This window comes from Cydia strobilella, chromosome 19 (genome assembly GCF_947568885.1).
Source record: "Cydia strobilella chromosome 19, ilCydStro3.1, whole genome shotgun sequence".
NCBI lineage: Eukaryota > Metazoa > Arthropoda > Insecta > Lepidoptera > Tortricidae > Cydia > Cydia strobilella.
The window spans coordinates 11,429,336-11,442,270 of NC_086059.1; the positions used below are offsets into that span (position 1 = coordinate 11,429,336).

Sequence of the window (12,935 nt, forward strand, 5' to 3'; positions counted from 1 at the left end):
TTAGTTTATGTAGCTTCAGATACCATAATATAAAAATAAAGGGAATTTAAGTTTTTCATACAAAACTTGTTTTTGCTCTATTTCGATTATTTTATATACTAGAGCTATATAAACTAATTTCAGACCTAGACATACCTCATATCATGTATGTGCCAAGTTTCATTACAATCCAACACGTAGTTTTAAAATGAGAACGGAACTCCGTTTGTATGGGAAGGTGCAATTCGGCCGAGCTTGCCGGGGACTCTTAAACATGTCGTTTTATAATGAGAGAGTAAATCCGATTGTATGGTGGTAGCTAGGTTCGTTTGACTTTTATATGATCTGGAATCTGATACATTTTTTCAAATTTCGCTACGAAACTCAACAAACCGACTGTACAACGTAATAAACTTACTTAATACTGATTAACGAGCTACAAAGTTTCAAATAAAGGTGCAGAATGAAACAGCTAAAAACTTAAAGAAGTTACGAAGTAACATCGAAGTACAAACGATCTCGAAACTTTGAATTCGAATCTCGACTTATCGCGTCCCTAGCTGAAGGAATGCTTGATTTTGGGGCAATTAAATTCGGATTCTATTTTTGGACACAAAACAAATAAGTTAGCTAATAAGAATAGTCATAATAAAGTAGGGTGTATATTATTGCTTCGATAACATAAAATATAATGTTTTTATCGTGTAATATTCGTAGTCGTAATTAGGCAGTAGGTAAATGATAGTGTAGGTATTCAAAATTCGTCAAATAGCTATGACGGCCCGTGACTTTTTATGTATCTAACTATCTAGTAGTCTCTAGTATCACACAGCGGGGCCGTAGGGAGTGGAAGCTCGCCGACTTTTTTGGGAAATAGGCCGGCGTTTGCGGGAAAGAGGTAGTGATCCTCGCTCTGGATCGTACTTGGTTCAACAGGTCTCCATAGCAGTTCAGCGGGGGAATGCTGCAGGCGTTATGGGGACTTTTGAGCCAGGTACGATGCACTGGTAGGTCATTTTAGGCTTAGTGTAGGTTAAGTTTTATTTGGATTAACTGTAGAGATTATATATATGTATATATATATATATATATATATATATATAATTTAAGGTTTGTTTTGTTAGGTGCAAATTGTTTTTTTTTAAATTCATTATGTATTCTATTGTCTATCTATTGACTTTTACAAAAAAATGTACCAAAGTATATATCTAATTATATTTATATCTAATTATATATTGTTTGTTTCATCTGCATTTATTTACCTAGTTTTGAAGTTGAAGTTATTCCCACGCACCTTATTGGGGCAACTTCAATCAAGGGATAATTTTGAAAACAACAAATATCTACTAAACAAGAAGCATTTCCTAGTAGTGTGCGTGACCACTAAAGACGGCGCCCGGGCGCGCCCCCGCGGCCTGACTACGCGGATCCTACATCCGATATCGGATTGGACGATGTGAAAACGCTCTTAGTGTTGCCATAGTATGAAGATTTTCTGGTTTAGTAGACATTAGTGATTGTCAAAATTACCCCGTTTTCAAAGTTACCGCAATAAAGTGCGTGGGGGTAACTTCTGAAAACTAACATATCTAATAGACAAAATAGATTCACTTTGTATGAAATATTACGTGTAATCAGGTATTTATCTAGAACATCCAGAATACTACTTCAAGTTCGTTGTATCAAGTCCCATTCTGCAAAGTCGGTTAAAGGACTTTATTAAACTTATTAAACAAAGCTAGCGAAAATCGTACCCCAGCCACCGAATATAAAATGAAGAAATTTGAATGGTAAGCCGAGTGGCCGGCAATATTGAGTTATAATCACCAGTTATACAAAGTTATATAACCAGTTATATCTCTAATGGATTCGGAGATAAGGCTGCGTATAACTTTGGGGTTTTATGGAAAAATGGGGATGCAAATTTTACTTCAGAGTTTGTTTGTGTCAGTGATGAGGTTTTATTTTTAGAGCGTGCTCCATTTAGTGACGCTTGTAAGTTTCAATGTAAAGATTCTATTGGATGGGTGGGTTTATGACGGGTTTATGTTTAGTTTTAAAAAGTTATAGTTTTAGGAGATGCTAAGGGGGCCTAGCAAAGATGACAATCGTTGATATAAAACGCCAATTGAAGCTTAAATAATTCATGGAAATAATAGTCTAGTATAAATATGTTAGAGCCAGTTACAATATTTCCTTACAAGATCTTATATTTTATGTTTACTTTTCTAAGCCATGTTTGTACATTTATAGTAGGTATAGTACATACTATTTAAGCGTATTATGATTGTTTGAATTTTTGGGTATTTTTCAAAATAATAAATTTTATCTTAGCTCTTATATCTTAGTCACGCGACTTTTCGTAGCATCTGTCATCACGATATGTTTTTTTCTTTTCATTTAGCGTTTGTCGATGTACGATGAGAGACTTTCATCGTGACTATGCCCCCTGTTATTGTTTGCTTCCTATCCCTAAATATAAAAGAAATACGCGTAAACAGTTTCCTAAAAATCACACTCCTAAACACGTTAAATAAAAGAAAAGAAACGCCAAAAGAGAAATGCTGAAAATCCCCAGTAAATTACCCAATTACATTTGTGAAATGTCGATTCGTATTCCCGCCGTCGCCATTTCTAAATACAAAAACCACTTGCTACTCTCAATGGGGGGTTAATGTGAAAGAACTTAAGGCTGGAAAGGAATTGCCGCCCAATAACCGAGAATTCAATCGAAGGATCAAACAGATTGCCCTCATTATGGATGGAGGTTTCAATAAGGGATTCAGTATGTGTGCAGGTGAGGCGTTACATACGAATATGTAGAATCGGCATCAAAGATTCTACGCAGGTTCCACGGATCTACAAGATTGGCAGTCTTTCAAATACCCCCTCTACCTTTATGAAGTTAACTTTTTCACGCCATATTAGTGGGGCTATTTGTCTACTTTGCCCTAGGCACAGCACCGCAGCATTCCGTGGCAGTCTTAAATACTCTGCCTAGAAGTGCTGGAACAATATACCTCCACCTATAAAGAATTATAAATATTGCGTAGGTATTTTTAATTTACAAAAAATATAAATCTGAATGATGTCAAGTGGTGTTAGTGGGGTGTGCTGGTGATCGAAGAATTGAATTCAGAAATAATAAATTACGTAAATTGTTTGCTTTTGTAATTTGACATTGGAATATTTATTAGACACATTTTGAATGTACCTAAGTTATAACTTTAGTTTTAAGTACACTTTTACTTTTGTTTTACATTTAACATATTATTTTCATTTAACATCGTTACAATTAATTTTTAATCTTATGTATGTTATTGTCTTTATTTTCCAGCAGAGGACTGATCTTGATTCAAACGACATCATTTCCAAATCTCAATAATATACAGTCCGTTAACTCTCAGAACGACATTCGTTTTTCGGGTAAAATCGGATGTAATCACGTAATAGAAAATGACAGTCTCTTACTGATTTAGTTGCAATCCAACACCCAAAGAGTGCAGTCGTCTTTTCAGCCTCAAACTATTTATATAAGAGTACCTAGTTAATACCACCATAACAATAATATCACAATTTTCCAATTGTATAATTTTACCATATGAATTGAAATATGTGACTGGTATTATCAACTCTATATAATTTCAAATTTGTTTTCGAATTTCAAATTCTGATTCTATTTTATTTAGATTAGGCCAAAAAGTCAAATCGCAATATAGTCATCAACCGAATATTAAACATAATGTCATTAGATTAGGGTTTATTTTACATTGAGACAATAGGTATCCTTAACTTTTTTTTTATACCACGTCGGTGGCAATCAAGCATACGGCCCGCCTGATGGTAAGCAGGTGGTGACTTTTTGCAGTAAGTTTAAAACTTTTTGTGATTTAATAAGAAAGCAGAACAGCAGTATCACCTTCGCGTGTTATCTTTCTAAAATCCGAAGGTCATTCTGAGAGTTAATGGACTGTACTAAAGGCTTAGGACAAGAAGTAGGATTGTAATAGAAACGGGTTATGTTCATTAAATTATACGCAAAGAAACCTATTATGATAACGAGTGAGTATATATAGCTAATGATTAGAAGGCAGGCTGTAATAACTATAACAGTATTTCAAGACAATAGTCGCCCCACGTCCGATCTTAATTATTGGAAAAGTCCGCGTCCGTCGAGTACATCATTTGTTCTGTAATCTTATAAATGGGCACTCTATCACACCGAAGCATAGAGGTCATTTTATTTATTACAACATGATAGTTATGTGATGGTCTACTATAACCCGGTATATATATATCATACCTACTTGTACCAAAGTACCCTAATTTAACTACCTTAGCGGTTTCACTCACGTATTTTTAGTCACTCGCACGATAGTTTAAATTCGAAAGTACCCTAATGGTCAAATAAATTAAAAATCATTTATTAAAAATATAATGTTAAGTATTACTTAAAAATGATAAGCTAACTTTATCATTGAATAAACGTACTTAGCTCTTATTATAATGTTCATCCGGTAAAGTCTATAATTTCGTTCCAAAACTCGATAAAAAAATCGTAATTTATTTACTACCTATGCGACCGCGGAAACACGTATTGACTAGCGGCAACGGCTGGCAGACCAGCTATGCCGAAGCTGGTACCTCACTCACACCTCACACCTACAACGTGGCTACGTTTTAGTGTTGCAGAAGGTGAACATATAAGTTATTAGTTAAGAGTATAGGTGTTCAAAACCGCCCCTTGTGCCTATCTGCCCGCTTCCCCCTATTTAAAGATATTTATGCTAAGTTTTTTGTTCATCCCATGTATGTTTTCTGTGTTATCTCCTCAATAAAGAAATAATAATTACTAAATTCAATTTATAAATTGTTAGGTAGGTATGTCGAAAATAATGTAACATCATAAAAACACTAATACAAAAGGCATTTTCTCATTTTTTGTAATATTAGGGTACTCTCCACAAAAGTACGTAATTACCTACCTACAGTTAGTAAAAAGTTTTTTTTTGAAAAAGAAACTTTTTTGTTTTTTCAAACGAATGTTAATTACCTATGACTCTCAGGCACTTTACCATTTAAACTGCTCAAAACACTCACTTTAATCAAAGTAAAACCTTACAAAAGGACGTAATTGAAATACTTTCAATTGCTTCGCAAGACAATAACGAAACCATTCTCATCCATTCACCCGTTCGTTCCATTCGTTCAGGGAGCACTAAATTAGACCGCAAACGACACTTTAATTGGGCCAGTTCAGGGTTCCGTACATAAGTTACGGAACCCTTCTTACGGAACGATGAACCCTGGATTTCTGCTTTTGCCTTTTTACCTGGTTGCAGATAGAGGTAATTCTTTGAATAGTACATAATAATAAAACAAATCAGGCGAATGGAAGAAATAAAAAAAACGATTTTGGTTAAAATTAATTAACAAGCTATTTTAATTATGTGCTAGATGATAAATAGGTAGTTTTACAAGTGGAATGTACAATTTTCATAAGAATTTTTGGGACATTTTTTTATCATCAGGATTGAATATGCTAGTGAATCTGAGTCGAAAGAACCCAAAAACACCAGGATCTGTGAGAATCAGGGTTTCAATATTTATTTTAGAAAACGCTGTGTACAAAAAAAAACAATTTTATGCGTTGTCTTTGTATTACTTTACAGCTTCTGTGTAAATATTTAAAGCCGAAACTTACTCGAAAAATTCTATATTTTGAAAGCGCACAAAAAAGCCACGTTACCCGTAAAACAATTTGCGTAGGAATGAACGAGGAATTTCATAAAAAACCGTAATGGGCGGGCGGGTGATGAAATTTTATAACGGGCTCGACACGTGAGGATGGCTATATTTTTTTAAATAACCGAGTTATCCAGCTATCGTGGGTATGTGCACCGAATAATAACATGACAAAACAAAAAACAAAACCGGCCAAGTGCGAGTCGGACTCGCGCACGAAGGGTTCCGTACCATTACGCAAAAAACGGCAAAAAATCACGTTTGATGTATAGCCACACCTAAATATTTATATTATTCTGTTTTTAGTATTTTTTGTGATAGCGGCAACAGAAATACATCATCTGTGAAAATCTTAACTGTCTAGCTATCACGGTTTACGAGATACAGCCTGGTGACAGACGGACAGACAGACAGCGAAGTCTTAGTAATGGGGTCCCGTATTTACCCTTTGGGTACGGAACCCTAAAAAACCGACTGCGGTTTCGCTTGAAGAAATAACATACTTACTTTGGTACATGCGTAATCGTTGAATAACATAATCCTCCTTCGGTAGTTCGGTTAAAATACATATTATTATGAATTTCAGCTACTTCAGTTGATCTGGGAGCCTAGCCAAGATGACTCTAGCGTGATATTCATTCACTAAAGTCAAAACTGCTTAGCAATTGTTAATTAATTCCTCCTTGCACGGCTGATCTGACCGCACATCACAAACTTTTAAACACATCTCGCACAATTTAATTATAAAAGTTGATTCAACATGGCTTCCAATCATATTAATTCGGGGCTTACGCTGATTTATAAGCTCACAGAAAGTTGAACATCCATATTCACTTCATTTCCAAAAAGTGGTAACTCTACCTTTTTACATATCAATATGCGCCATTTTGAATAAACAGGGCAGAATTATTTAAATTCTGTCTTAGCTTTGTATTGAACTATAAACCTTATGTGGTTGATGCAAGATTGGTTTTGCAATTTAAGTGATGCTTGAGCAGTGCATGAAATGAAGCGTGGTTGGTATTTTAACCACTAAAGCTGATTACTAGTTAATTAATTAAATATATTTAATTTGTGCTCATAGTGAATACAAAGTATTACGAACTAGCTTCTGCCCGTGACTTCGTCTAAGTAGTAAGATGATGATGATGGTATTGATGGATATTTCTAACTTAATTCCTACCTTCCTACCTTCCTCGGGCCTTAAAATATCTCTGTACCAAATTTCTACCTAATCGATTCAGCGGTTTAAGCATTACATTCGCATTTATAATAATATTATGGATAATAAGGCAGGAATTAATTTAGAAATACAGATGTCATATAAGTTTTTATAGGATATTAAATGTCCTAACCGAATAATAAACCTCTTTCGGTACAATAGGTACGAAGTGCGTAGGTACTGTAAATTGGGGCGGAAACGCCGGAAACTAACAAGAAATCCAATAGAACCGTACAAATCCGGATACACTTGAAAATATTTACTGGTAAACAGGAAGTTTGTAAAGTCAGCAACATAAGTAGCGGATCAAAACTACGCGTCAAGTTTTCTATTGTCACCCGATCTCCTGTCGTTAAATCTACCATTTTCAAACAGTATCAAAAAGAGAAAAGGTCAGGTCAGGTGGAGTAAAAGAACATACAGAACATAGTTTATTTTATTAAATTGTAAAACGGGACTTAATCTTGTATTTTAACTATAAAACTCCCATGAGACTCAAACATGTCGAGCTATTCGACTTAATAATACGTGAGTGACCCGGTTTAAAATAATTCAATATGTTAATCTTGTATTTAGGTTTTAACATTTACCTGCGACGTTTCGTGGACGGCGTTGTCCCCGTGGGCTCGGGGAAGACTGGCTAAAGTTGACATCAACATCTTCTAGCCGCGCGAGTTTTTCGAACTACCCGCACTTGGTCTTGTTTATCAGCTTGAACGTTTTGCTTTTTGCGTGTTGTTTTTAGTTTATTTTGCTCGGGGCAAGAGGAACAGTATGGGTGCGGCCACACATACCGGGATTCGGCGAATATTCGCGATAGCGTCTCTAGCTGTCCAAGGGGAATGAAAGAGACGCCATCACGAATATTCGCCGAATCCCTGCATGTCTGGCCGCACCATAAGAAAAGTCCTTCTACGTAAGTATTTTTCAGTTAGCTTTTAATACCTTACCTTTAATACCTTTTAATATCTCTAACTGTTTATTTTTCCTACAATTATTTCTCTTGCCCCAGCGTTTCTCTTACCTCAACTAAACTTATATCTCTACGTATCTAGCACATTTTCTCTGGACAGGTCCCGTAGACAACATGCCAATCGCTAACGCTACGTAGCGAACAAAATGCAACTGTCACTGTCACACTAATATGCAAGAGTGATAGAGAGACACAAAGCGATTCGATGGCGAAGCGCAAGCGATCTTTACCTTGGCTAGGTTGCCTGATATTTTTTATACGCAAACCGTAGATATTTATCTCGATTTGGAAAAGATTGATAAAGCCTGTTGCGGATTACATCATTCGTAAGTAGATGACGAAGCCTGTTGCTGATTTGCTTTTGTGTCCACTCGACGAAACCTGCGTTGCCGATCACGATCTATGCATGGACTTTCTATTTACTGTTTTATTTATTGTGACATTATAATGTAAGTTTCATAAAATAAATATTTTGGAAAAGTTATCCAATGTGGCAGAGACTTTTGGCGCGTTATTTCATTCTCTTGATGCTGACTGTATTACGTTAACATTGCAACTGGGTCACAAGGCAACCTCCGAAACTTCACCTTAAAGTTCACTTCAGTTGGTACAAAGTGAAGAGTGCCTTTAATAACTGTGCCTTTATATGAGACGTTGAACCAAGTCAACTAAGTAATATCGCGAAGAGTTTTTGGTCTAACTTTTAAAATCTTACTAAAACGTCTACTTACCTACTGTTAGATGTATGGTTTTTGTTACTCAATCTCGTAAAAATAAAACAGATTTGGAAAGAATTTGGCATATACCAACTACGCGGAAAAATTTGTAGCAAGAAGCAGACAATAATAATTGTTTTTTTGTGTTTAGAAGATGAATAGCGGCAGCTTTTGATAGTATTTTATGGACTTGGTTAAATACCTTTTGGTCTGCAAACAGATATTTTCTTTCTAAAAATAGTTCATAAGATCTTTATAAGGTCCAAATCGCGGATCCGCCGGGCGTTTTTACCTTCCCATACAAACGGAGTTCCGTTCTCATTTTAAAACTACGTGTTGGATTGGAATAAAACTTTGCACATACAATGATAGGTATATCTAGGTCTGAAATTAGTTTATATAGCTCTAGTATATAAAAAAATTGAAAATAGAGCAAAAACAAGTTTTGTATGAAAAATTTAAATTCGCTAAATTAAAATTTAAACTAATTACAGACATTACAGACACAGACGAACGAATTACAGATATATCCCTCCGACTTCCTTATTGTACGAGTAAGTACAAAGTTCCAGAGCAATCCAGCTAGTAGTTTTAAAATGAGAGCGGAACTACGTTTGTATGGAGAACCGAGCTTGCCGGGGACCCTTAAGGACATGGTCCAGCACCTCCCAGAGGTCAACGTGTTCGCAGACAGTATAGGGACGTTTGTGAGGCTTGTGGCGCTGTATCTTAACAATTGCTCTACATTAGAATGACATGATTGACATTAAATGACATAGAATGGTATTGATTGAATTATAATGACGCTTTATTGTATTTGACTATTATTTATTGTTAACTTTTATCTTTATTTATCATAAGACATTTGTATTAGAATAAGCTTGATTTGATATTATTTGCTTCTTTGTTTTTAATAATGTTATTTTTTTATTGTTTTGGTTCAGCACTGTATACTTGCATGTGGTTAAATAAATAAATTAAATAAAGAAGTTTAATTCGTCTTTGTTACCTTACATGCCTTTACTGATACGTCGCTTAAATGACAAATATTTAAATTTCATTCAAATAAGAACATATAATTGATCCTAGAAAAGGCTAAGGATAAACGGGTCGCCATTTTATAAGCGGTAAAAACCGCTTATAAAATAAAATAAAAGAATTTTATTTCGGACATAAATCCATAGTTGTTAGTTACATACTTAACTTATAAAATAATAAATATTTAACTTATAAAATAGTGTTAGTAGAATTACAATTAACCTATTTTACTGCAGTGTGGAGTTTTGTCCACTGCTGCAGCAGAGGGGAGTCCCACCTATCCAACAACGCCATCATGATACTGTTAGCGCTGCCCCGCCAGCGGCTAAGTAAAGAAGCGCGCTTATACGTCATTTTATAGAGTTTGAAGCAGTAAAAAACTCACCAGCATCGATTACAGCTTCATACGCCTTCTCAAGCAAGATCCTGCACATGGGGTCCATAGTGTGGGCCTGCTTATAGTGGACCCCGAAGAACGAGGCATCGAACTTGTTGACATGGTTGATCTTCCCTGTGCGCTGCGGGATTTCGGGGTGGGCTAGCTTCCAACGGCGGGGGTCGCCTGAGATCAGATCCACCTTAGGGTGGAAAAGAAGCAATGGAATGAGTTTATTCAAAATTTTAGGAGTCATTGAACATTAGTGTTGTCTAGTCAGTATTCTGATTACAGAAAAGGGTCGGGTAAGTGACGCTATTTTTTTAACACATCTGAGAAAGCTAAAAAGCTGATATTTAGCATGATTTGGTGTGCTCAAATTACGGCACCTATGCAACTAAAACTGCACGAGGCCATGCGCTTGTCGAGGAACAGAACCCTATGGAGGAACCTGGTCTTCAGCAGAAGGACATGATGTCACGATCCTCAGTATTGAGGGACCGACTGAAGAAGAAGCATGATAACGTTTGATATCATAGCTTTAAATTCAGCGGTATATAATACAGATTATTAAGGTATGTAGCTGCAATACGCAACACGTCACCTTTTTTACTTTTTACAGTAGACCTTTTTTGTGGAATGCCCCTAAATAAATTCTTCTGCAGGTGAACAATGTAGTCTGAATCCGGAAAATATCCGGACACTCTAGTAATGAGGATCATCGCCAGGGAGAGGGTGCGACAGATGTTAGCCACATACCTTCTTAAACAAGTTCTTTAGCAGGTCCACAATGGAGTCTTAATCTGGAAGATATCCCGACACTCCAGTAATGAGGATCATCGCCGGGGAGGGGGCGACAGATGTTAGCCACATACCTTGTTAAACAAGTTCTCCTGCAGTTCCACAACGGAGTCTGAATCCGGAAAGAATCCGGACACTCCAGTAATGAGGATCATCGCCGGGGAGGGGGCGACAGATGTTAGCCACATAACTTGTTAAACACGTTCTCCTGCAGTTCCACAACGAAGTCTGAATCCGGAAAGTATCCGGACACTCCAGTAATGAGGATCATCACCGGGGAGGGGGCGACAGATGTTAGCCACATACCTTGTTAAACAAGTTCTCCTGCAGTTCCACAACGGAGTCTGAATCCGGAAAGTATCCGGACACTCCAGTTATTAGGACCTCATCGCCGGGGGGAGGGTGCGACAGCCGATGTCCGGACTCAAGGCGATCTTCGACTTTGGTGGTCGGCGCCATCTGTGGAGTAAAATTAGAAGCTATTGGGAAAGCACATTATGAAATAAAATAGTGAGAGGTAGTAAAAATAATTAGGTAAGTATGTAAAGAATGAATACATTTGTTTATACATACTAATATAGCGGCTTGTGCGCGACTATGATGCCCGTCTAATCTAGTTGAAGACGTGTACAGTCGAAGGCAAAAATATCGAACCGCCAAATGGCTCAAAAATATGTGAACACGCCTTTATTGTCGAAGGTGTCAAAGCGTACACATATTTTTGAAACTTTGGGAATGTATATATATTTATGCCCTTGACTGTACCTACAGCTCACGCATGAATTTCGAGGAATTAAATGAACTTCGCTTGCACCTAGTGTTGCTATAAGTCAGGAATGTCAGGATTTCCCCTGACATGTCAGGATTTTTGGTTCTTTATCAGGATTGCGGGGGGACTTGGCGAGTGGGTTTTTAGAAACCTCGACTTACCACTAGAATCTACCCAAAATACAACATATTGACGAGTTAAGAGGCTGGTTTACCACAAAACTCACGAAAGGTTTTAGAATAACTTTATCGCCATATCATGGCAAAAACGACGGCTTAATAAAATTAAAAGATTTAAAAAAGAGATCACAAAATTAGGAAGGTAAACCTTTCGGAAGAAATTACCGTCCGTTTTTGACAGAATATTCCATTATTTCTTTTGACAACCTTACTTGTTATGTAGGTAGGTACCTCACGCCTCTGCGCCTGGTAAATTCACAGTGTTGCTTTCCTTAACTCAGCTTAAAATACCTCAAACTGTACTTGTACTGCTTGTTATTTTATTGTTCCCAACAAAAATTAAATCAATAAAGAACGTATTAACACAATGGAATATGCACACCAGTAATCAATGTAGATGTAATCGAATAATTAAAACATGTTCACGTTTTTTAACCCTGAGGTCGTATATAGCGTAAGTTTCATTGCTAGGCACAAAGCTGTAATTTAGTCCTTACTGCAACTAATCAAAGTATAATTCTAATTGGATTCATTTGCTTCTGGCAGTTAAATATGGACATAGAATTAGAATACATTTGAAAACCTATGAAGGAGGCACTCAAATGTTACGTAACGCAATTTTTTCTTGTAAAGCGTTACGATGCGTTACAGGGGCGGGAGGGGCGGTTGGAACAAGGCGTAACAATGTTTATTATTAAATAAAAAAATACATACTTACATACATATACTCCTACTCCTTGTCACACTTGGTCATATTTGGCAAACCTCTCCCCCCTGGTGTGAGGTCACATTTTTTCAATTAACTCGGCAAATCGAATCAAGTATTATTAATATTTTATGAAAATATTTTTGACAAAAGAAATATTAGTAATTTTATAACCCAAAACAGATTAGAAAAGAAAATATTCAAAATGATTATCGTTCAAAAAACTTGTTATTTAACTGTTCAGTAATAAAATAATTTAAATATGTTAAAGTGACGTCACAAAGTTTGTGACTCTCCCCTCCCCCTTGTCACAACATGTCACATTTTCTTGACCCCCTCCCCCCTAAACGTGTGATGTAATTAATGGATGACCCCTAGGTACTCCAAAATGTCTACCAACTCTCGGACCATACACGTCAATGACCTCTGAC

The 12,935-nt window shown here is 36.4% G+C and overlaps 1 protein-coding gene across 1 annotated transcript in view; it reads right to left on the bottom strand.

Moving 5' to 3' along the window:
- LOC134750225 (fatty acid synthase-like) overlaps positions 1-12,935 on the bottom strand; it is a 68,171-nt gene that overhangs the window by 53,121 nt on the left and 2,115 nt on the right. The window contains exons 2-3 of the mRNA XM_063685367.1: positions 11,157-11,309; positions 10,059-10,251 (exon numbers count right to left, since the gene is read on the bottom strand). Coding sequence (XP_063541437.1) covers positions 10,059-10,251; positions 11,157-11,309 — 346 coding nt within the window. The remainder of the gene's footprint in view (positions 1-10,058; positions 10,252-11,156; positions 11,310-12,935) is intronic.